At 40.9% G+C, this 27,039-nt stretch overlaps 1 protein-coding gene across 11 annotated transcripts in view; it reads right to left on the bottom strand.

The window, feature by feature from the left end:
* Positions 1-27,039, bottom strand: part of brsk2a (BR serine/threonine kinase 2a) — a 197,365-nt gene that overhangs the window by 37,048 nt on the left and 133,278 nt on the right. For all 11 annotated transcript variants that reach the window (XM_037766987.1, XM_037766990.1, XM_037766992.1 and 8 more), the window contains exons 3-5: positions 23,325-23,410; positions 19,388-19,528; positions 3,101-3,217 (exon numbers count right to left, since the gene is read on the bottom strand). In XM_037766987.1, coding sequence (XP_037622915.1) covers positions 3,101-3,217; positions 19,388-19,528; positions 23,325-23,410 — 344 coding nt within the window. The remainder of the gene's footprint in view (positions 1-3,100; positions 3,218-19,387; positions 19,529-23,324; positions 23,411-27,039) is intronic.

Raw genomic sequence — 27,039 nt, 5'->3', positions numbered from 1 at the left:
ACTTGAAACTAGCGATTGAGAACATAAACTCATGTTTACAATATTTACTGAGGTAATAAATCAAGTGAAAAGTAGGCTCATTATCTCATAGACTTCTATACGATCAGACTTCTTTTTGCAACCACAGGAGTCGCCCCCTGCTGGCTGTTAGAAAGAACGCAAGTTTAAGGCACTTCCGCATTGGCTTCACTTTTCAGACCCTGAAGTTGGCCACAGCCAAAAAAGTGTTTTGTGAGGTCACAGTGACCTTTGACCGGCATATTCTAATCAGTTCATCATTGAGTCCAAGTGGACGTTTGTGTCACGTGTAATACAATTCCCCTCCAGGTGTTCCTGAGATATCGCTTTCACGAGAATGGGATGGATGTACATGTAAGGTCAGAGTAACCTTGACCTTTGACCTTTGACCACCCAAATCAAATTCTAGTCAGTTCATCTTTGAGTCCAAGTGGATGTTTGTGTCACATTGGAAAAAATTCCCTCCGGGCGTTCCTGAGATATCATGTTCACGAGAATGGGTCAGCCGGTTGTACGGACGGACGGACGGACGGACGGACTGACAGACAACCCGAAAACACAATGCCTCCTGCCACGGCTGTCGCGGAGGCATAAAAAGTATTCACAAGTTAACAATAAGATTAGTAGTTAATTAGAAGTTAACCATTGTTTGCAAGGAGACTATCATGAGCTCAAGAGATATGAGTTCCTATGTAGCAGTGAAAGAATCAGCAGTATGGGCCGGTACTATAGAGGAGGCACTGAGACATGCAGCTCGTCATTATGAAAATTCATCTTTTCAAACCAAATTTGTACGGCTCCTCGCTGCTTACAAGATAATTTCCTCTCATCAATCAAAGCAACAGAACTAAACAAACAGCGAGCACTGATGAACTCGCAGCTGGGCTTAATACGCAGACAGAGAGAGAGAGGTTATAAGCACGTCCCTGGACCCATATTTGTAATGTGCCTGTCAATGCCTCTGCTCGTCCATACATGTGTGTATGCCTGCATGTATTTATGTATGTGCTCCGAGGCTCCCCCCCTGCTCTACCTGGGGCGAGTCAGCCTCATCTTCACTCAGCTCCATTACCCGTGGCAAATGGAATACATTTGTGTCAGACTGCTGCATGGCGAGAGGGGGGCAGATAAATGTGTTTAATTAAAAACTGTCATATCTGCACTTAGAGATGGGACAGTCAGAAGAGCATGAATAATCAATAACCACACATACAGTGCATTCACATGTATCAGGCAAGACACACAAACTTCCTGTGAGAGACACACACACACACACATAAACAGAGCAGCATACGGTGATGGAGCTGAGCGTGGAACGAGAACTGATCTGCTATGCTTAGCTGTGTGTGGGAGTCTGTGCCTGCGTCTGTGAGACAGCTCTGTGTTCCCACCAGCAACAAGTAGCTTTAGCACTTGTTTGTGCGGGACTAAGCAGATGCACTGCACCTGGATCGGAAGGCAGCGTTGCTCAGAGTGGAAGCAGAATGCAATCAAATATAGATGCAGCTGGTCTACAGGATACTGCAAAAAGCTGAGTAAGATTCTGCGGCCTTTCTAGGAAAAAGGAAACACTTCACTGTGGTCATCGTGGCTGCAGAATGACTCAATCCTGCACATTTTACTTGCAGATAGCGATGCACACTGCTGGCCTGATTTTCTACCGATGAGTCATGAGAGCTTAGGCACTGCAGCGCTACTGCTGGAAACATTATGCAACAGTTTCAACTGAATGCTTGTGTGTGTGTGCATGCACATGTGTAATAGAGAGGGAGTCAGAGACAGACAGAGGGACAACCAAACAAGCAGAGGACAAAGGGTCCAAGAGGTCAGGGATGAACTAAGCCTTGCCAGCGCTGTGTGCGCATGTGCGTTTGCGGAATTGCGTGTATGTGAGTGTGAGTAATTTCCGTTGATTTGGAGGTATAATCTGGACCGAATCAGGTCTGAGCTGGGGACAGATGTCACAAGGCCTCTCTATCTCCCAGCCCTGCACGCAGTGTCATGTGTAACCATAGAGCAAAAATTCTCCCCAAGACATCCACATGACAAAGCAAATACCCCTCGGTTTACATCTACTGGGCTCTTCATACCATCACTGCATTTCTGGATTGATTTAGATGTCCGTCACGTGTCGCTCTCACTGAACAGATCTATGACAAACATCAATATGTGACCCACTCTGTTATTTTATGCTCCAAATTGATTTTCTTTTTCTTGTGTGCCTACTAGTGAAGCATAATCTTCAGAGGAAGCCGTACAAAAGGCAAAAGTTCTCTTTGTGTTTCAACTTGAGAACTATACCTACAAAGATTGGTCAAGACGACGGTCAAGTTTCATTAGCTGAGCAATCCTGTTTCACTCTGGGCATACAAGAATTCATTAGGTGGGGAAAATAAAACAAAGAACTGGCTGCGCTTACGTGTTGACATCTCATTTCCAGTGTGAGTTTCAGGTAAGTGAGGAGAGTGAAATGAAATCTCTTTCCGTGCAGCAGTTAAATCTTCCCGTTATTGAGTTTATGAACCAAGTACCTCAAAGTAAACCATCGTCAACTTCTTTTATTGACAGATGTGACCCTGCGCACTGTTCACTACTCTTCAGGGTTAAATAAAAACACTCCGACAATATGGATGGCCACATTTGAAAGACTTTGAAAGTGACTTTTCCTGCGAGAGAATTCATTGCAGTCGTTGTGGGATTGATGGGCCTGGCGTGGTCGTGACTGCCGGATCATAAAACCCAGCGTCAGATATGAGCAGACGGAGAGCAGTAATGTGTGGCCGTGGCCTTGGCCCTGCTCACAGCTAGATAGCACTCTCTCTGTGTGAGAGACACCGACTGTCTCTCCTCGAGAGATCGACACGGTACGATAACAGAGGCTTTGAGAATGCGGCACCTTGCAGAGGGCTTGATAGCTCCACTCATCATTTCCTATTGCTTCTCCACTCTTTTCTCCGTCTCCAACTATGACCTATTTTTACCTTCAGGACATCCTTAGAATCATCTAAATTTCAGTCGCAGATGATGTGTGTCAGACATTGCATTAGAAAGCATGCATCACTATGATTTCTATTTCGTTTACCCGCAGCTGGTTTCCAGGAGACTGTCTCCAACCTGTAGGGAGGCCATGCCGAAGTCTGCTATCCTGATGTTGTTCTTTTCATCTAGCAACAGGTTCTCCGGCTTCAGATCCCTGTGGCTGAAAGATAGAGAGACAGAAACAGTTAATGAAACATGAAAGAGCTCATCATAGGTTATATAAACTAGTGAAATTGAGGAGAAACATAAGGCACGCTGCAAGGTCTATCAAACACCTGTAGATTTTAGGGGTGTAAGAAAATATTGATACACATGAGTACCGCAATATTATGTTGCGCGATACTGTATCGATTCTTCAAAACACTGTCGGGCCCGACCGCTATTTGATCTTTTGGAAATTGTAGATGGCTCATTTTTATGGCTCGTGAAGCTACTGGCATCATATAAAACTACAAACCTAAGGAATCCATTGGTACCAACCATGTCATACTAGCTTGTTGGGAATGAGGTCAAATAATGTTCCAAAGTTACGCTAAATTTTGACAAGTCCCTTGACCTCTGACCTCAAGATATGTGAATGAAAATGGGTTCTATGGGTACCCACGAGTCTCCCCTTTACAGACATGCCCACTTTATGATAATCACATGCAGTTTGGGGAAGAAACATGTAGTTTTTTGCATGCAGTATACATTTGTTGTTTTTGCCTATTCTAAAAAAGGTGTATTTCTGGTGCGTTCTTTATATTATCACAGTTTTAATTTAAAAAAATCGCAATATATTGCCTTGCTTACAGTATCGCAATATATTGCAATATATTGCAATATCGTATCGCCAGATTCTTAATAATACACAGCCCTAGTAGATTGAGCCTGGATCCACATCCGTGTACGCAACTGTGAACAATGCAGCATGTTAACCTGTTACTGAGCGCCCTCCTCCTGTCTGCAACACCACTCTCTTTGATCGGCCCATGCTGAAACGAGGGGGCTCCCACCTCAGCAGCGCTGGGCTGGTACGAGGTGTGACAACCCCCTGCTGTGTCCTTTTCTCCTTCTGTTTCCCTCCCTCTTCACCCGCCGTCCTCTCATCTCCCAGACAGCCACCAGCAAACTGGCTGAGCAAAGGGCGTCGAGGGGAGCCAGCCGCAGAGGTGATGTTCATTAGCTGCCATTCATTACCGCTAAGCACAGCGAGGGGGATAATATCCGGCGGACATCGACTCCCTCCTTAAAAAGGACCATTGAGAGGAAGATCTCTCTCATATCACGTACGCCTGTTGCTGTGTCGGAGGTTAAAATCTCAATTTTGATGAGAGACTGTTCAAAAGCAGAGTAGCGTTAGTGTTTTATCGGGCATTTAACATCTCTTCAGGGGTTGAGGGCTGTATCACATCATACGGTGCTGTTCTTGTGATGTAAGGCTGAGGGAAGCACCAGAGACACACATGTATGTGTGCATATACACTGATATCTATCCATCTTTCTTTTCTATAATCTTACATATGTGTTGCTTACCTCCCTCTGCTTTTTGTAATCAGGGGGGAGAGTTATAGAGCCACAGTGCAACTAGACTTTCATCTTCTCTTTAGACTAATGATAGAAAGGGGAGAGAGGAACAATAGCTGGATGCATCAGCCTTTGAACAGTGCCTCATCACAATGGACGTTTAACCTTAGATGGCATCAGCTGCTGTACGAGTCGTTTCCTGTCCTGAGGGATTAGCTGTCAGCTGGTTTGTTATCACACTGGCAGTCTCTGTGATCCCTACTATAATTGAAATAAAACACAGATAGCATCTAAAACAGTCCTCCCCAGGCTAAAACCTTTATCAACTCACACACAACCATCATTTGGCAGTGATGTCAGGAGCCTGGTAGTTAGTCTTTTAACCATTAATACTGTCAAAGCACATGAGGAAGGAACAAACATTTACCAAACTGCTCAGGGGCCACCTGTGTGAGGTTGTACTGGGCGTCTCCCACTACGCCGCCAGGCCTCTTCCTCAACATGCCTGATTAAATAATGCTTAAGGAATATTTTTTCTCCCGACAACTAAATGTTTAAGACAGCTGAAAGTTACAAATCACTTGTGACTAAACATGCCGGAAGGTCAAATTGTAACTTTGTAGAAACAGGGACCAGAAGACAGGGCTTCAATGATGTTAAAAATTTGGTGGGACATCAGTGACAAAAGAAATGACAACGCTAATTGTGTCTAGTGTGTAGGACAGTGTTCAAACATTGTTTACTATTGACATCAAACCTGCTGACCATAACGGATCCCAAGTCATAAATAACTAAGTACTCTCCAACTGTCAGCCCCCGATGCAAAAACACACACTAAATCATTACCTGAAAGACCCATAAACATGGCTTTAACATTGTATAATCAAAGGCTTATCACATGTAAAACACAAAGAGCCAAACCTCAAGAGAGACTGATCCACAAAAGAAAGAAGGCAACAGCGTATTTATCCACCGACAGCATCAAGGGGACAAATTGCATCTGGATGCTTTATTGGTTGTCAGGACTCTGGTATCCATAATAGGACATTAAACTGCCTCTCTGACACATTAGGCTGCACTTTGCAACTGTAATCTTGCTCACACAGCAGGCCTTGCAGCAGGGATATCTCTGAGTTGAGCTCATATGTCATCCAGGAGGAGACGCTGTTAAACGAATTCAACAGCTGCAATGAGCTGTAGTTTTTCTTTCCAGAAATGTGGAAGCTTTGCACCACTAGCAAGTCTAGGAGGAATGCCCCTTTCTCCCTAAAATATTCATATTATTTTTGGATAGGTGATTTGTGCAGGAAATAAACAATATTAATGTTAGTAGTACGCTTGACCAATACAGAACACAGTACAGGTATAGAACAGAAATATAAAAACACCAAAGGAAGGACACTATTTAAGACGAGACACCTCATTTAAAAAAATATTGTTTTTCATGCACTGATCAATTTTGGGCTATTTTGCTTCCATAACATGTCTTATTTCAGACTAGTGGAAAGAAAACATCCAAAACACATTCAGGTGTTTATTTCACTACTTTGTCTATTTACGTCTGTAGATTTCTCCAAAATTCACCAAAAGTTAGCATTAGATAATGCCTCATTTGCATATTTAAACATAGCATTTCAGAAAACTTGTAATACAAAAAGTAATTGTCTTAATGTAAGTAATCAACTCGAAAAGTTTCATGGCGATATCTATTAGTATTTTTTTTTTTTTTTATCCTCTTCACCTGCAGCGTCTTTAAAAATGTATGGAGTTTTACAATCCATACCTTTAAAGGTTGTTTTCTCATGAGTTTTCTCTCATACTCTGAGCCCGAAATCTCCACTTCAGTAGCACTTACATACACCAAACTCTCCAGTATCATTCCTATCTATATTCTAAAGGTTTCTACAGAGGGGTTTGTTCATATATCATTCATAGCCTGATTTATAGAACATTTTATTCCTAAAAACATGGTAAAATTGATTTTTTTATGGCTGTTGACCGTACTTTCTGATTTATGGAATGATAAAAAGACATATCCAAAATTCCCTCTGTAATAACCTTTGACTCTAATATGTCAGTTACATCAAACAAGGATTTTGAACCTGGCTTTATTCAATGTTCATATTTCTGTTATGGAAATGTATGCAAATTAGCACATATTTAATAAGACAAAGTCTCATTTGTATATTTAAACATACATTTTCTGAAAACTTGTAATACAAAAAAAACTGGGGAAGTTTCATGTAGATATTTATTAGTTAAATTGTGTTACCCTATTAACCTGGGGTGTCTCCACTATTGTCATTCCTCATGTTAGCATATCTATTACATAGTTGTACCTTGATCTGTGGTACAGGCCTCTCAGTTCAACATGAACTGAGCTCTTACGATGCCGTTCAGTGTAATTTACAGGGCACCCGTGCGTGTCTACATGCTGTCTGAGCAGGGTTTACACCCCAGTGGGGCTGTTAGACATGATTCTTGCAATTTAACACCAAGCTCTTAATTGCCTGTGATCATTTGCACGCACCATGCTGATATGTTCTGTTTTACAGAATGTTGTAATGGGTCTGTCCTCTTGGGGCCCACATCCCTGTAATATCCCAGACATGTTTATGGTGACGAGCAGTTTTATAACTAAATTCTCCAGCCCAAGGAAAATATACTTTTCCCATAGTGACACATTTGACATTCAGCACGTTTAGTATTGCCTCTCGTTAAGCCTGCGTTATCGCAGCAAGATGTGTGGCACTAATTAGCTAAACCGGAACACTTGAAACTAACACTAATGGCTCAAATGCATCTTTTTGACATATTAACATGCCTGGAATACAGCACACCTGTTTTTGCATTTTTATGAAGTACTAAAGCTATCCTGGTTCCATTATTGTTAGCTGAAATGGGGTTTTTAACCAGCGTTGTGAGCTGAAATGCACCCATTTAGCCTCCGGCGTACCTCTGTGTCATCCTCCTCTTTCCATCTTTCCTTTTTTCTCTCAAACTTTTTTTAGGCTTCTGTTGACCCAATTAGAAAGAGACCAAGCACATTCACTCAGAATGCTTTAGGCTAATATTCTATCGCATTAGCAAAAGGGGACAACATCTCTGACTGCTGACTTAGATGTGCTTAGCACAATCATTCATTAGCCAATGGGGTTAATTGTGTATTAAGAGCAATGAGGGATGAGAAAGATAAAGTTGTCTTTTTTCCCCCCTTTTTTTGCTGTCTAATGGAATTGGTCTGTTTTTGCATTTTTGCTTAAAGCAAGTGATCGGTGAATGTGTTTCACTGCTATATTATTCTGTAGTTAATGTCCTTTTTCTTCTTCAAAGTAGCCAAGTTAATACCACATTTGGAACATAATTTATTCAAGGTACAGATAAAAAGACAAGGTGGGAGCAATGTACTCAAGTGTGGTCGCAGTTACTCAGAAATCATCATTAATCCCTTTTAGAAAGTAAACTTGTGAATTTATTTTACTAACAGAAAAGGACAGATTGGCGGCAATGGCCTGCACATGGCCTTCACTACACTGTCCTAACAGTGTTAGCTTGTAAGCTACGGCATAACACCATCATGAAGTAATTACATATAGGCTACATCCAATCTCATGGACTATTCGTAGCATACAAGTCTAAGTCTAAAGTCTCAGTTAAACATTTTTAAACAGTAAAAAAACAAAGATACACATACACATGTAATGTATATAGTCTAGCGCAGTCATTCCCAAAGACTGGATCAGGACCTACAGGTCACAGGATATTTCTTCCAGTCTCTTATTTAACATTTGTATCTGCAGTACACCTTTGAGCCATATGAGGGAGCCTGAATGTTCCTATTGTTCTGATAATTGTAGCCTACTTATAACACTGAATCTAATATGAAAGGCTAGCGTACATTCTGTTTGTTTTACTGATGAGAGGAGCCTGTTAAATCCACCTAAATGCATTTATTTGGTCTCATTTATAAAGTATTTCACATGTGTATATGTTTTCAATAACACAGGCATAAAATAAAGTTGTGATTCATCAAATGTATATCTCTTCGAAATGGTTCACCTATTCAAGATAATATAAGGTGATGCGGAAGTGGCAGTAAAAATGGTCATGAACGTTTATTTACGCGCAAATTGGTTCTTCTCACAATCTATAGATAAGGCATATTGTGAATTGGGTTGCAATGGTTGTCATTTTTAAAAAGTGGGTCCCCAGAAAAAAGTTTGGGAAACATCAGTCTAGCTATCTACCATTATATGGTGTTGTCTCATATAATCATTGTTCCTTGTGACAATGATTGTAATACCATATTTTGTGAGCTCACAATGCTACATCACACAAAGCAACATTTAAAAAACAACCAATGGTCTCTAAACAAGTGTCAACTACCATCGTCCATTGCCCATGCTTTTAATATTGTCTGATTGTGTTACGTCAACTGATAGCACACTAAATCACAAAGGTTTCCCTTTAAATGTGAATTATAATTAGTAAATGAAAGATGAAGACAGTTTTTTCCTTATGCGCCAAAGTTGAATATGTTTCCTTCCATCATATCACATTTGGTCCCATTCGATCTCACATCATGATCTTTGAAGTTCACTTGGATAGCTACAGTACCATACTTAGTGCCTCTTTATACTGGTGTCCTACACATTTCAGTAGTCTCCTCTCATATGATTTGCATTTTAACTGGATTAGAATTGAGAGGAAGGCACACAGCTATCTTTTACACACAGTGACTGGTTACAAGAGCATTGCATCTTGTGCCATCTGGGACACTTCAATCTATTCCTCTGGGGTTTTGAGCAACACTGGGGAAGTAACGCATTGTTGCATCTAATGCAGTGAGTGAAACGTGGGATTACAATGATGGCTAGTTTTGTAATAAACAAACTATTTGCTTTGTTGTGCCAAATCTGTGTGTGCACCCCAGCGTTTGCTCTTAATCCAGAGGAGTTTGACTGAGGGAGATAGGATGAGCAGCGGACCTTCAAGGCAGAATAAACAGACATGCTGTCAGAAAAGCATTGGAGTGAAGGAGTGGCATAGATATTAAAAACCCAGAGCAACATCAGGCATCCAAAACAGACAGATATGGCTCATGGTGGTGCAGAATTCCTCTTAAAATAGTCCATTCTGCCTGTTCAAAATTAGAAAAGTGGGTTATCTTTTTCCACCTTTATTCTCCACATAACAACCTTTCTTGTTAAGCTTCACCTTAAAAAGTCCATTTCCCCTAAATCAAGCACTATGAACCAACCTACTACTTTTGTTCTCCCTCCTCTGGCTCCATTTTCCATATCCATCTTACCCATCCCATCTCCATTCCACCTCCTCTCAACATCAACTTCCCTCCTCTCATCCAGTTACACATCAGTGCTTTAACTGTCTCTGCAGGAGAGGAAAATATCAGAACATTTTAAAAGACAAGGAGAGGAAGAGAGAAAAGATTTCCATTCTGTGTTGTTAGCGGCCATCAGCCGTAATGATGATAGGCCATAAGTACAGGCTTTCTGCTGGGAGGCAGACAGACATCTGGGGAAACTCTGCTAAGAACGTCAACAAACTCAGCCACAAACAGCCACAAGGGCACGGGCTGCTATTGATAGAGGAAAGGACGCACAGAGGATAGAGGATGACAAATAAGCTAACATGAACTGCATGTTGTAGAAAGATTACAATAGATGAAAAAAAAAATGACAGACAAAGAAGTTTTGTTGTGAGCTTCCATCCGTCTTTATGCTAATACTAGGAGTTGTGCGCATCGAGGTAAACAGCTGGTGGCAAGTTTCCACTCTACATGCCATTAAAACCATTGCAGAAGAAGAGCGCGCAACAAGACGACATAATTAAAAGAGCATCAGTCAAACCTCAAACGATGGTAAACAATATAGAAAACGTGATGGAAATATTCCATCTACCTTTGTTTCATGTATTAATTTGAGGAAGGTTAGAGCCTCCTCATCGGTTCTCACACACCTGTCGCTATTTTGTTGCTGCTTCAGTGGAGCGGAAGCTTGAGTGACAAATAAGTCACACGCTTCATGTACGGCATAATTTGTTGGCTAAGTCTGCACTTACTTTTTATTGATACACCAACTTTTCCACCACAGCCAAGCGTAAAAACTTTTAAGCAATATTTCAACTTTCCGTCCGCCGTTTCCACTGTTTTTTTAGCGCACAAATTGAAAATGCGGATAAAAACAAAGGGACTGAGACAGTTGCACATGGCTTTGAATTCTGTCTCTACAGATGTACAACTTCAATTTTTATGGTTGTACTGTATTACCAATATTGAATATACAAGGTTTTTGTGGATCAATGTGATAAAATACCTTGATTTGTCAATTATTGAATATACTAGTTAAACCTGCAGTAGGCTGAATATTTTTGGCATCATTGGGAAAAAATTCCATAATAACCTTTCAGTATATTGTAACTCAAGTGTTCTGAGAGAAAACTAGACTTCTGTACGTCCTCATGGCTCTGTTTTCAGGCTTTAACAAATCTAGCCCGTGACGGGAGATTTTGGCCTCAATGAGATCAAAAAATGACAACATGTCCGGTACAAATAGTATTTACAAAGTGGAAATGAAAGAAAGCATAACCTTGTTTATAAGACAAATGAGTTGTGAAAAAAGTAGTAGACCATCACTGACAAACAACAGTTACCAATCCTGATCTGGATCTTGGTCAATCCGACAAAAAGCTAACTTTGCTTCCTCTCAACCTGTAAGTAATCAGACCTGAAGGTTTACAGTAGCACCTATTGGCTTATTGGTTAATTGTCACTTACCAACAGTATTTGACCCCTTTTGTGAACACAGGCTAAAAAAAGGTATTAAAAATACCCATAAAAAATTATTCATTGAGACCTTATAAAGTACATTTACATTTGTATGCTTTTTTAAAAATCATTTCAAATATGAAGTTTCAATAAATACTTCAATACATTTAGGCATGCGGATATAATTTTACATTTCATTACAGTATTTAATTCATAAAAATGACTTTTTCTTCTTATTTATTGCACTTACGTTGTGATGGGTTTGTCCTAAAACCAGTCACATGCATAAGGTCATAAAAGGATAAAAGGTTAAAAGGTCAAACTAGTGTCATGTTCAGGGTCGGAGAAAAATCTACACGTTTAACAAAAAAAAGGTTATTTTTAGAAAGCACGATGGTTTCATTAGCTCAAATGACAGGTCATTTCAGAGAGAGACAGCGTTCCTATTGGCTGTTCATTCAACAGAGGCATCTGTCAATCACTCGCAAACTATGATCAAATGGTCAAAAAAGGCAGCGCTGATCAAATTTGAATCAATATTCTGTTACCGTAATGCCTATTTCTCTCCTCAAATGTTTTCAGAAACATCGTGTAGTGTACTGTTTAGCTGTAAAATGAGAAAGTTTGCTCCGGCTGGTGGGCGGTGCTTGGTATTTCCTCAGCTTACCTGAACATGGCGGCTGGGTCACAAACTTTCTCATGTTACAGCTAAACAGTACACTACAAGCTACAGCCGGCTCAGAGACAGTAAGACTCTAGCTCGGCTGATCGGTTGTTTTCCTGTCTGTGAAATCTTGCAGATGCCATTAGGAGCACTGGAGGACACAAAGGCACTTCTTTCAGATTACCTGTCTCCTGTACTACTGTCAGGATATAGTGACCGTTTTATAAAAACAACTTTTTTTTTAATCATATTTGCTCCAATTCTACCCACTGCTGCCTTAAGTCAAAAATACCAATTTCCATTTGATTATTTTAAGTATAAATAAAGAGTACTAAATCACAATATTTATCACTGTTCTAATATACAATTATTCCATTGTAGAAAAAAGCTCAGTGGAGCTAGACGCAAGTGATGTTGGATGCATGTGGCTCTCCAAGCCCCTGGTAGGGAGGAATAAAGCAGCTAATGACAGAGGGGGAGTGTGGGAGACACAGAGTGAGAGAGAACGGTGGATATGGATGATGTGCATGATTATGCCACCGCGTGGGTTTAATGTGACTTCTGGACCAGGTGTTTGTTCCTGCACATGTAGGTGGCGGAAATAATCAGTGTCAGATGTGTGAGCACGTATGATGAAGCTTTGAGCTTTAGGTACGCAGTTCTCTTCCAAGGCGCACTAGCAATCTCTCTGCCTTACTTGGTGGGATGCTTCGAGTCACTTTGTGTGACAGATAGTCTTTATCTCTTACCCACACACATTCACTTTGTATTGAACACACAGACATGGAGTTGTTAACTGGGTCACAAGGGGAAAGACCAAAGTCATCGCTAAACAAACGGAACAGCGTTGTGAAAGAGTGTGTTGTGACCAGGGTGAAATCATGCTTCTTTTTCTGTGGATGGTTTATAATTGTGTTTGCTCATGCCCATGCAAACGTAGCTGAAGGAAATCTCTGCTTGTGCACCCTATGGTAAAATGATGTGATGGGAGCGGGTGGACAAAGTGACTGGGCGGGATGGGGGGTGTGTTTGGTGTCAACCCTGGCTCGCTTGACCTCCTATCCTGGGTATAGTCTCGCTGCGGCTTCAGAAACTCAGAGAAAAATCAATACAATATACCTTCATTGCTCACAAGAGAGTAGAAACCCTGTGCATTAGGTTTATCTCAGGGAATCAGAGCACATAGTGCTTTCTATGGTGAGTTCAAGTGCAGTAAAAAGATAGCCAAATGCATAGATAATGACAAATGCCCTTCAAATTGACTTCTCGTCATCTGTTAATATGGTTCAAACGCTGGGTACAAAGCACACAAGCAGCTTGCAGTGGCAGAATGTAACCAAGTACATTTACTCAAGCACTGTACTTAAGTACAAATTTGAGGTACTTGTAATTTACTTGAATATTTCCATTATATGCTACTTTATACTTTTACTCTACTACATCTCAGAGGGAAATATTGTACGCCAACTTTTGTTACTTTACAAATTAAGAGTTTTGCATATAAAACATATAAAATATGATGTTCTGTTGTAAATTCAACTAACCAACAGTTTACTGTATACAAGTACAGCTCAATTAAAGCTGAGAAAATTTATTGGCAACTATTTTGACATCGTTTAAGTCATCTTAAATGCAAAGATGCCAAATACTTCATGGTTCCAGCTTCTCAGATGTGGAGATTTGCTGATTTTCCTTTCAATTTTTTTAGTTATTTTTTAGTTTATTCTTAATAATTTTGAAGTTTGGACTGTTGGTTGGACAAAACGAACATTGTGAAGGTGTCCCTTTGGGCTCTGGGAAATCATGAAGGCATTTCTCACAATTTTTACAAACCAAACAATCAATCGATTAATGGAGAATATAATCAGCAGATTAATCCTTAGTGAAAATAATCATTAGTTAATAGATCAAAATGTGCTCCAACTCAACCAACTACATCAGTAAAATCCTGCTTTTACATCACTGCACGAGTAATAATAATCTAATGATAATAATATATACTTTTACTAATTTAAGTACATTTTCCTGATTATACTTACTTTTACTAAGTAACAGTTTCAATGCAGGACTTGAAAGCAAAGGATCTGAATACTTCTTCCACCACTGGCAGCTTGTGAAGTGTTCAAGGAAAGCCCACTTCACTCTTCTCAATCAATCTATGTCTCTGTTGGGTGTTTGCAGTTATGGCAGACCGCCACATCAACTTCTCTGGAGAGTGTATACGGTGTAGCAGATGTGAATGTTGTTGAATGTCAGAACTGACAAGCTGTTGTGGGGATTCCTCCTCAGGTGAACGTGGAAGTGAATTATCTGCAATATACTACATATAATGAGGCATCTACTTTGATATTGTGACCTTGAGTAACAAACTGAATCCAAAGCAGCTCTGGGAGGGCTGCTCTGTAGCTGACCCTGACCTTGGATTGAAAGAGAAATGTTCAAAAGGATCAATAAAATATCATATCATTATGTGGGTTGCGGTCCGTCAATCAGTCTCTCTCTTACACGTCATACATTGCAGATCTCACATTGGCAGACTTAAGCTAATAATATCCAAACACAAGTCGTGTCTTAGTGAGGAGGAAAGAGGGGAAGTTTGACACTGGATCTATATTAACATACAACGAAGATTTTCTCTCACTGCCTCAGCATTCATTATAAATATCTCGATTCCTTTGCCGTGTCAGTTTTTTTTACCCTTAGCTATCTTTGCCTCATCTCCCTCATCAGCGATGCTTCACTTTGTCCCTTTCTCTCCAAACCATGTAAAAAGAAAACTCTGCCTAAATCAGAGCGCGATCTGAATCAGGCAGCGGAAACACTGAGTCATAAACAGCCCTCTACGCTCTTTCATTCACATCCATGCTTACATCCATCTGGCTCAAGAGAGATATTTGGGGAGAGGATGTGGGCGGAGGGGGAAGCGGGAGGCAAAGTGAAAACGGGAGGTGTGCAGAAAGGGAGGGTTGACGAGTGTGTGTTTACCCCCCCCCACCCCCTATGCACGGTGAATCACGGAGAAAAAAAGAGCACTTCTAATGGCCTGTGTAGGTCCCCCGCTCAGACAAGTAGAAATGGAAGAAATGATTGCAGGAATGCTTTTTTATTGAGGGGATGCTGGGATCTCATTAGTGGGAATGGAAGGGAGGTGAGAGGGGCTGCTTCTGTCTGTCTGTCTGTTTGCCCCTAATTGAGGTTGGGAGGAGGGCGAGTGGGCGCAACAACACTCCCAAATAATCCTCCTCATGATAAATTTACAAGGCATCATTTTCTACAAGCGTTAGTGAGGGGATTTAAGGAGCTAAGACGGAGAGAGACAGCAGCAAAGCAAATCAGGAAAGGAGAGATAAATGTGAATGTTAATACAAGAGAGCTGCGATAATCTATGTATGTGCGTGCACTTAATGTCAGTCCCAGATGCTTTCTCTTAATTGGCCTAATCTGTTCTTCTCACAGTCAGTTATTTACACAGACTGATAAAAGACTTCTAACTTTCATTCCCTTAGGTGGCACAGTTTTGTTCTATTTCCAGCAGTACAAGAGCTATCGTCTGTTTTCTTAATGCTCTCTGAGAATTCAAGATAGAGTCCGTCAACTACCTGTTTGATGGTGCAAAGAATAGAATGATCTCAAGCGCATCATCCCGAGATAATCAGTAAAATGTAAAGTAAGGATGCAGTAGCTTAAATAGCAGCGGCCACAATGTAATTGCCTCTTCTATAAACTATAGTGTGCAAAAATACAACGCATATCAAATCATAAAAATCCAACCGTGCCTAATCATGCCATGACAAATCAGTTTAATTCTTTTCCTTTTAATTGCCCGTGCAACATTATGCAAATCTGTCTCCCAGGCATTTAGTAATCTACATCTACAGCAGGTTCTAGGGAATATTATATCATAAGTGTTTTTCACCGGTTTCCCCTTCATCATCAGCAGGAAGCTATTCAGGAAACTTTCAAGTAAACTGAACTGTGCAGAGAGGAGTAGAGAAGCCTCTCTCTCTCCAGCGCTTTCAGCCACAATAGCCTCGGCACAAAACTTATGATAGAAGCACATAAATTATCATCACGAGTCGACTGGCTGGATAGCAATCGTAGTGCCACACCATAAAATCCTCTCTGGCCATGACCGGGCTAGTCCATGGCTGTGGCGGGGTTTTATGGTGATATCTTAATGCTTGTAATCGGAGTGAATATTATAGCGGTGTGAGCAGCAAGGAAACAAGCTAACAATGAGCTGCATAATGACCATGTTTTAATTGTTAATGACCTCAAAATTCATCTAAATAATGCAAGTGAAGTAGCACCCTTGATCTGGGCTTTACTCTGGGCTTTCACTGCCAGAACAACTCTCAAGTTTGTTGTAAATCGGACATGTGAAAATTCAGCCCACTTGATGCAGTTTATGTATAAAAGTGGGCTGATTTGGTCTAAATAAGTAAATGGCTTGGTTTATATTAGGGATTGGCATAAAGCCTTTTTTCCAGTTGGCAAGTAAAGAGAGGGGGTGCAACAAACACAACGACTAGTGACCGAATAGGAAACACATATATTGAAAATAGAACAGCATTAAAATAGGATTGATAGGATAAAATGTTAGATTATTAAATGTAACCAGGATAACCATTACCTAGCACCTGCATGGTCGGCCATCCTTGTACGTGGTATTATCTTTTCTTGTGACTGATTAGTTGAAGGCAGCACCCAGGTGTCCGTAGCCAGCGTTACTATTTACGCCCGACCCGGGCACACATCAGATATAGTAGGCTATACTGTATGTAGGCTACTGTGTGTATATTTTTCCTAAACCTAATTAAGTTGTTTTGTTGCCTAAACATAACAAAACAGCAACTAAAAAACTAAAAACAATAATAATAATAAAAAAAACAGAAAATAATAAGTAAGCTAATTGCGCTTTCACAAGCCATAGTCCGTTTAGCTCGTCCGAATCAGAGTGAAACTGTTACTTTTGGTTTGTTTTCTATTTAGTCTGGTTCAGTTTCACAATGCACAAATTAAAGCAGACCAAATCAAAATTAGAATTAGCTAAGGGGCGTGTACGGAGGAGCGAATTCGTCTTGAGAGCTGACACTTCTATGCAGGGAATCGCGGACTTTAATATATTGCTGTCAAAGTATTTTCACTTTGACTCGGCACTGATCTACTGTGCACACGAACCCCTTCTTATCCAGTTTATCTTAAATTACTTTATAAACGTCACTATTTTTCTGGACTTTATTTTGCATATTCTGTATGTTCTCTTCGGCCTAGATGTCAAGCAAAAAATCTGACTTCTGCACAAGTCCAGGTCAGTCCTCTACCACTCATGTTAACCAGTCAAATGCCAACACAGAGGGCCTAAATGTTGGCTTGTGAAAGCGCCCTAAGTGTAGAAATAGGCTTCTCACGGGACACAAATCCCAGTCTCCTGTGTGAAAGTCCTGAGTTTGACCATTCATTCACCATGACCCCCTCCTCCCCTTTATACTACTACTACTATTACTAAATATTTCTGCCAAAAAGGGCTTTCTAGCAGTCCTTTGGCTAGCTAGACATAGTAGTAGTGATAGACACTCGCTTAATTTGCATGCAGTTATGTTTTTGTTCCTATCTCATCTTTCTTGTCATTCCCCCTGTTTCTGTAAAGTCGCTGGAGATACCTTATGACCAAGGTAAAAGTAAATACACTTGAACTCATTCTGCTCAATGTAGTTTTGTGCTCTGCTATGCAGCACATGAGGACAAAATGCAGAGCAAAGGTTCATAGATACACAAAAAAGAAACATTATCATCTTCTTTAGCATCACAAATAGATACAAGACGCACACACGCGGGCACGCACGCACGCACAGTTAAATTACCCCCTGAAACCAAACACAATGCATCACATTAGTAACTACCAGGAGGCAAATTTCAGCAAATACAATGACTCATCACTGAGCAGAGCCTAGTTAAAGAAATGTACTGCGTACTGACAAAAGCGTCACTTCTGCGCAGCTCTAAAAATGATACCTGGGCAATTTATTTGGAATTTGTATTTCAATCCGCCCCAAACCAAACCATATACTGCATATAGTTATAGTTATATTCTTAGTTATGAGGCGATACATGTCGGTGTTTTTGCCTCTTTCTATTAGAAATGTGACAACCATCCTTCCCTGTATAAACTGAATGAAAGAGGAAAAATACACTTTCATAACAAGCAATACTAAGTTTTCTCAGTGCTGTAATCTGCATATTGAATCATTGGTTTGAAAACTAAACGGCACTCCAAGGCTATGAATAAACTGATTGAAATTTAGATTGTAGATTCACTTCAGGAAGAATCTGTATCTTTTTAAAATTCATTATTTGGAAACTCATTATTTGTTCAATGTTGTATGACGACCAAATTGACTTTGTTACACCTCCTGGGTATGCTTGTTTATTAGTTGTTGTTTTTTTAAAATCTTTTTAAATGCACTGTATATGATATATGGTTTTATGGAGATAGTGAATGTGATTTTCATGGCTTAAACCCAAAGTACCTCCGATATTTATGTGAAAGGAGTGGTGTTCAAATTCAAAGGAGGATATCAAGCTCAACCTCATGGAGAACATTTGGCTGGAAGAGTTCAGATATCTCACCACTCAGGCTCTTCCAGCTGCTGGAGGAATTGATGCTCCCAGGAAGCCAATCACTACTACGTGTTTTAGGCCTGTTCAAAAGTAAATACTCTTTAGCGTGAGATTTATACAGAATTAGTGACTATATTTGGGACAAAAATTGCTTTTAAATGGGATAAATGTATTTTTAGGCTTCAACTTTATACATCCACAAATATTAAAACAAAATCCTTATTTTGAATACTGAGTGTAGCTGCTTGAAAAGCAATTACAAAGAAATGGCTTAAACTAGACACCCCATCTATAGAAGACTTCTCCATGAGGCTTCAGGAAACTAAATTTGAAGAAATTAGGGAGAAGTGGAAAATCTATATTTCCCCGAAACTTCCTTTTTTTTTGTGTAAATATATGTGTTTATTTTACAGATTTTTTTCTTTATCTCAAATTAAATTTTGTGTTCTATGTTTACATTTTAAAAAGCTGAAAAAATTAGATCATTCTTTAAAAGTAAAGCAAAAGATGACTTTTGAATGTGATCCCAAATAAAGGAAAAAATGTTTTCTAAAATGGTGAACTTGTTTTAGTGTACGACTGTGTACCACAACTTATGTCTACTGCATTGTGGGTCTACTTTGTTGTACTACAAATATATAATTGCAAATTAATGTATTTGCTTTATATACTTCATATACTTTAACAATGCCCAACGTAAACATATCTAGCAGCTAGAACAAGTCTTTTTGCATGCAGATCATTTCACTTACCATATGGAATGACTGTGGCAAAAATCCAGGGCAGACATGATTTGTCTGAAGAATTTCCTGGCCTCTTTAGGTGTTAACCTGCCTTTCTTCACCAAGTAGTCAAACAGCTCACCACCAGACACATGTTCTAGCACAAGGTACCTAAGAGAGAGAGAGAGAAAAGGAAATACAGATAAAAAAAAAAGAAGAGGAACAGCAGAAACACAGCCCTCTGAAAGGGCCCTGTGGAAACAGAGAAAGCTCTTGACCTCAGAGGTCTGAAAGAACTCAACAATATGCTGAAAATAGTTCCTTTACAGCTGTTATACACAGACAAAACACCCAGAATCAACAATCTGATCTCCCCAAAGTCATATCATGTAGAGAGTTTATTTTTCATTTTGGCATCTGTAAGCTGTCCCCACAGTCAGAGAGTGAAGCATGCCAACAGTGTATTACAATATATGTGAAGGGTTCTGATATACTATACACTCTGACCTCCGATGGGAGGCATCAGAGGGATGATAAAGTTGCATTAAACTACAAAAAGATGGAAAAGTTGTGTGAAAAGCTCTTAGACATGAGGGATTTAGGAGAAATCTGTGGAGGTACAGATGCAGTAAGCTTCTGTGAAAGTCTTTGTCTCAGCACTCGCTTAATCAAAACAGACAAAAGAGAGGACGGAAGAGAGATATTGGAACAAAAGTTCTTTGCTATACATACTGTATACAGTGCTTGTGTTGTAAGTCCTTTCTTCTTTTACCTTCCCCAAACGTGCACACAATATTCCCTGCCATCACATTTCCTACAGCCATTTTTCAGGTGGCCTTTGAGTCTGTGTGGCTGGGCTTGTGGGGGACACAGTCTGCTCTGGGGCTCCAAGGGGACAGAGGGGAGATTAATCTCCGCTGGCCCAGACCTAAAGCTGCATCTGTGGGCTGAAAGCCAGCGGTGCCCTGCCCCTGCTCCACCCTGGCCTGCTCGTATATCCTGTGCTGAAACTCCCTCCATCTTCACTAGGACAAATTGAAACTCAGACAGGCGGTGAAATACTCTCTTTCTTCTCTCTCTCTACCTGCTGTGGTTGTGTTTGTCTCCATGCTATTTTATTGATTACACTACAGTGTTGCAAACTGTACTCGTCCACAGAGCAGGTGCTCACTAAACCACCCGAAAGCCAAAAGAGCTGGCTAAGGCAAAACCTCAATAGCTTTGGTGTGTATAACAACCAGACCGCAGCAGCTGAACAAACATTAATACATTTATAACTAGAATTATTTACCCTAATTTATTAGATTAATCCTTGAGTTCAAATGGACGTTGGTACCAAATTAGAAAAAACTGCTCGCTGAGATATGGCTTTCATGAGAATGAGATGGACTTGAGGTCACAGTGACCTTAACCTTTGACCACCAAAATCTAATCAGTTCATCCTAGAGTCCAAGTGGACGTTTGTTAACCTATCACGGCACTTGGATTCTCGCGATGCCACAAGATCATGTGAGAATCGCGGGATCACATCTCACACAACAATCCATCTTGTCAGGCTTCAAGTAATCACGGACCAATCAATCAGTGTCCCATGAGGAGCTACTGCAGCGGCGGGCATGGCTTAAGCATTAGTGAGGCAACACGGAGAGGCGACTGTTCGTTCTAAACAACAATGGCGGCTCCTGAAGAGGTTAGCGTAGCTGTAATAGTATCAGTTATATCAGAACTGGAGAGTATTTCTTCATTGAAAGAAGAGCAAAGAACGGCACTGAAGGCTTTTCTCAATGGAAAAGATGTTTTTCGCTCTTCTCCTGAGTCCTAGTGGCCGAGTTTGATTGACAGATGGTTCATCCAATCATCTACCATGTATTTTTTTAAAGTGCCTGCCCTTTCCCAAACATTTTAAAACAACGGCTTCTCAGATAGTTCTGTGTAACAAACCATCTGGCGTGTCAGGTCAGACATTTGTTGTGTTGTGTTTCTGAGATATCACGTTCACGAGAATGGGACAGACGGACGGACCACCTGAAAACGTAATGCCTCCAGCCACGACTGTCGTCTGCACGGAGGCATAAAAACATGGACATTGATTTCAGAATAAACAGATTCCTATACAATATGACTATGATTTAAATGCTATTCCACTTTCACTTTCAGTTATTTAGTATAATGGTAGCACTCTTCTGATTTTACCTATCATGATCAGTTTACATTTCATAGGTAGTACTACTCCGCCAATTAAAGCTGTTGTATGATATTTTCTCTGGCTCTGAAAGGGAGCTTTCTAAAAGCTGCTAAAATAAAACTTGTTATGTCATCGGAGTAATCTCAATATAGAGACCTGAGTTAAAAAACAAGGGCGTAGAGTTGTGGAGGATGGTCTAATAAAGAGCTGCTAATGAGTTGTATTATGGGAATTGTAGGATCCAGCATGTTTAAAGTTTGACCCTGACTGGGGTCAGGATATCTCAGCCTATGCTGCACTGATTTGGACTAATCCTTTTTTAATCCTTTTCTGGCAAGTACCCCAACTTTATGGAAGTGCAATACTAAATCATTAAACATTGGAGTACCACTTAAACTTAACTGCTATATACTTTGCTCTTGCATTACTTTAACGATTCACTGTTAATACCATAATAAGAAACATCATTACTTTTTAAGCAATGCAAGGATGCAGTGCATGTAGGACTTTGAGCAGTTTTGGCCTCATTGTTTCCCAATGGTAGCTCAGCAAATAGAAATAGGTAAAGAACTTGTCTTGCATGTGTTACAGCAATTCATCATCTTGTTACCTTTTCAACACTGCAGCAAAAAATCTGAAATAAAACAGTGTGCTTATATGCGTTATAGTCTCTATTGAGCATTTCTTCTGTGACCATTCTTCATTCTCAAAAGCATAATTTATATCAACATCATGATGTGATCATTCATTCATTTCGAGCAATGAAGTACCCATAAATAAAATATTGGTGGGCTATGTATCAAATTCATTCCACTTCTCCCTCACCTCTTGTACACACACACACACACACACACCGCACCATTTTAAACAGCTTGTGGTGGGATCTGTGCCAGCAGCATAATAAATCTTAAAAGCTCTGGGACTGCTAGCTCTAAAAAACATGCTGGTGTGTGTCTATCATTTATTGGCTTTCAAGCTGAGATATCTGAGCAAGTAAAACAATATTCATTTCAAACTTACATCACTGATGTGAAGCGCGGAGTGCACTCGAGTTGATTCAAATGTAAAGCAATTTGTCTTCTGGGACGCTACTAGTGACCAACTGTCAAAAGTGATGAAGCAATGGGCACAAAATGTGATTTTAATAATCCAATTATACGATGAATCACAATATTCTGCTACTCCTATCATCTTAAAGGATGACATGTACAGTACTGCATGTCCAATCCCATTTGGCCTGTGGGAACTAATTGAATTTAGTTGACAAACAGTCCTCTGTAGATCAAGAGGCCTGCTATAAGCTACTGATGGGCTTGTCACTCACCACCGTTAAAGGTCGCTAATAGATTTATGTGTGTGCCTGCATGTGCAGCCGCTGCGGCAGACTAATGCGGCTGCCACTCTCCATGGCTAATGTTTCTTAATGCAATGGTGTAGCCTCTGATAAGCGTGTCATGGTGTTTACATTACGGAGACTTCCTCTCCCTATTAGGGGTCCCCTAGCGCCCGCGACCAAATTAAACGCTTCATGCCAACACTAATGGAGCATCCGCCCCTCCAAGGCTATCATTGTTGCCCTCCAATCATAATACACCAATCAAAACTGCTCCACGGGCCAACAAAATGATGTGAGACTGCTCTGGCATTCAAAAGAACACTTGATGATAATGATATTTGTGAGCCGCAAAAGTTTTCATATAAACAATCATTTAGTGTGTGCAGTACATTTATGATTTAGTATTATTTAGCAGGGATCGACCACAATCTGCTGGTGATACTTACAAGTATTTTTTATTTTCGTAGACATCATGTAGCTTTAAAACGTGCGGGTGTTCTATGAGCTTCAGAATAGCTATTTCTCGCTCCACCTGTATGAGAGAGGGATAGGTAGGGAAAGAGGGAGGAAGAGAAAGAGAGAAAAAAGAGATTTGATTAGTGTTACAGCAACACATTAAGTTCCTCAAAGCACTCTAGGACCAATTGTCATAATCTGGCCTCTTACACTGCAACTTTCCTCTCACTGAAGTACCAGGGAAACAAACCGACTGACCCCAAAACAGCCTGTGATGAGTTCTTGCCGATCGTTTTTTTTAGGGTCACCTGTGAAGGTCACCGTTAGAGAGACAAATCTGAGAGGCAGCAATCTGTAATAACACTTGGCAAAACCAGCATAGGGGCTTAAAGGGAATAAATAAACCAATGAAAGGAGCTGACTGGCACTTTCTACTGGCAGAGAGGACAGAGATAAGCTTTAACCACACTCTGGTTGGCATCCAGGCCAGCGAGCACTGCTATCTCAGGTGGAAAAGGAGGAAACCTGAAGGAAAACAGGTCGTGTTTGTCTTATCTTACAAAAATTGTGTCCTCTCCCCCCTCTCTCACAAAACAAGTCGAGCTGAATACTTTGCAATCACATTTCATAGTCCGGCGGTTTCCTTGAGGTGAACATGAATCAGCTTGGTTTGATAAGAAACATGAAGTAGAATAACCTGACATCCCACATTTGAACATTTCTGTCTTCTAAGAGTACCAGCCTGCAGGTGAATTGGGGTCAAAATGTCCACTCAGATACATCAATGTCTCCAAGAGGAGGCTGTTTTCCTGCAGTCAGTCTGAGACAATATATAAACACAACACCGGGTCCAGAACAAGCGGACGGCTGAGTCCGCACAAGTTTCTAAGTTCTTTTTTTTTTTGCTTACAAAGCTGCTGAGAGACATACACAGCGTACTGTGAGACCGGCGAGAGCTGCATTTCACCAAAATCGAGCAGATCAGTTTGGATTTGTGTCAGCATCTCCGGAGAGTTGTAGTCAGCGTGTACAGCTGCCACTGAAAATCAGCATGGAGCCCACTCCGACAGAAGCCACCGCTAATCTTCAGCCCCCTGTGCTGCTCTCCTGCTCCCGCTCGCGGTTATCTGCTCATCCTTCTCCTCCACCTTTCTCGTCCATCCTTCCTTCTCCTCCACCACCGTCTGTGTCTTGCTTTGACTGACAATGACGCAGATGAAAGGACAGCGCGAGTTAAAGGCGCCTCCGCCTCATCTCAATCTCATCAAAGTCAATTTCACTTCGTCACTTGCCTGTGACAGCCTTCACGCTGCTTTAACGTCACACTCATCGTGGCTTCACTTTATGAACGCTCATGTGGAATGAAGTCAAAGCTCCGATCTGCCAGCTAACTCTGTTTTTGTTAAACTCCCACAAAGCTGTATGCTTGACCGGGCGTAAAATCAGGTTCCTCCCCCTTAATTATGCTCTCACTTTGTTTTTCATTTCAGAACAGCTTGTATTAGTGATTGCTGTCAGCTCAGGTATCGTATTCTATCTTGACACACTTTTGATGATTACTTTCTGCCTAAATAGCACCATCCCTATCTCCAATCTTTATCAAGTGTGTGATAAAAAAAACCTGCTGAACCAGCTTGCATTCAGTCAGAGCAAAATACAACGCCGTGCAACAGGTGTTGAAGCTGCAGCCAAAAAAAAAGTCATGGGGAAAGTAGAGTTTAAAGCTAATAAAGCTAGCAGGCACACGGCTTGTCTAGAAAGGGTAAAGTGGCAATGCGTAATTAGCATTCGCATCGGTGGGAGTAACGGCTAGGCTAATCGGGGCTAATCCCGAGACTAATGAGCGCTATCAGCAGCTGCACACCGTGTCCCTCTCTCACCTGAGGCTAAGGTGTGTTGTTAAGGATGAGCCCACGGCGGCCATAGCTATAGCTAGCTGGCAGCGGGGCTCCCTGCAGAGAGACTAATGCTACCCAGGACTCAGGGAGAGATGAGCTGTCGAAATGCTACAGAGCCAGCAGCTGGCTTCCTAAGCTTCCTCTAAGCGTCTCCTTTTAGTTAATTGAAATAAGAGAAATGAGGCTTAATGTGAAGACTTAACTGTACAACTGCCTGCTTATTGCAAGATTAGCTGTTGATTAACACACTAATGTAAATCTGCGGAGCAACCCCAGCTCTTTTTCTAGCATTATACAGTACAACAGTTTCATTAAATCGGTCAAAAGAAAATGATCTGACAAAGGCATTTACACCTGCTTCCTTTTGTAAGGGTGGAAGCAAGTGAGACAGGTATAGAACAACAACGATATGTATACATACAGTGACTGACTGTTTGCTCACTCCTTATCGAGGCCTCAAACACACACATCCAACACCACCATAACTTCCTGCTAGTATAAATGCCAGGTGGTCATCCTCTTTCCTGGCTCCTGCACATGGCTCCACACTCTCTCATTACGTTTCACATCTGTGAGTGCGGACAGCTCTCTCCATATCTCCATGGCACTTCATTAAGCCTTTATTAGCAGGCGCTTGGACACCTTTCACCGGAACACACACACACACACACACACACAAACACACACGTGGACAGATGGACGGGTGGTCAGATGACCGCACACCTTCTCTTCTCATCTTTCGTGTGTTCAACAGTTCAGTACATTGCCAATTTGCTAATTTTTTTTTGAAAACCAAACAGGGTTAGGCGTACAAGAGAAAGAAAAGGTAGAGAAAAAAAACACCTCATCAGAAACCAGAGGCGAACAAGATTGCGAGGACTGACACTAATCCAAATTAGCTATTTGATGGGGAGCTAATTTGTCTTGTAAAGAAGAGGGGTTATCTTTGTGGAGTGGACATCATTAGCAAAAGACATCAGAACAGGAGCCTGTTGGTGGGTGGGCTGATTGGCAACGCTTTGACCCACAGGGTTTCCTATCAGTGTCATATCCTGCCACACTAAATGGACATGTTGGAACAGCGGTGGTGATTCTTGTTAAAGAATGCTTTTTTAAAGTGCTTTTTCCCCTTTTTTAATATAATATACAGTGAGCCATTAATTATTGTGAGACAAACCCTGACAGGGCGATGCGGCACCCTTGCATTGCCCTGAAGGAGTTTATTTCACAACAATGACCCGCTAGCTGTACATTGTCCCGCTTATTACATGGCTACTTACTCAAGAAATCAATAATTTGACAAAAAAAAAGGTCCGCCGGAGTCCGACATCATGAACTGCGCCCATAGCAACGATGTGTTATACATAGCAACGGTCTGCTATGAAGAAATAACAGACCGTAGAACGCCATAATTGAACAATTAGAATCGAGTATTTAACAAAGCCGTGTAATGAATAGTTTTTGTGCATGTAAAAGGTCTGCAAAGTTACAAAGCCCAAAGTCCACTTCAAAGGGAGTTACTCTCCCCCACAGAAACACTACACCTGAACAGCCTGAAATGCCTTGCTTGACGTCCTGCCTTTTCTTCTGTAACGTGGTGATGTCACCAAGTAACACATTTGCATAATGGCTAGTTTTGGCAGGAGCTCAAACAGATCATAGGGAGAAAAGAGGTGCTGCAGCACAGCAGGTATGAAAAAAGGTAAATGTTTATTGAACATTAAAGCAAGTAAACATGTTCTAGTAGAAACCCAAAATACAAGTATGCACCTGAAAATAAGCTCAATAGGTCCTCTTTAAGGTGATA

The sequence above is a fragment of the Sebastes umbrosus genome, chromosome 4 (assembly GCF_015220745.1).
Source record: "Sebastes umbrosus isolate fSebUmb1 chromosome 4, fSebUmb1.pri, whole genome shotgun sequence".
NCBI lineage: Eukaryota > Metazoa > Chordata > Actinopteri > Perciformes > Sebastidae > Sebastes > Sebastes umbrosus.
This window is presented reverse-complemented; position numbering and strand designations above follow the sequence as displayed.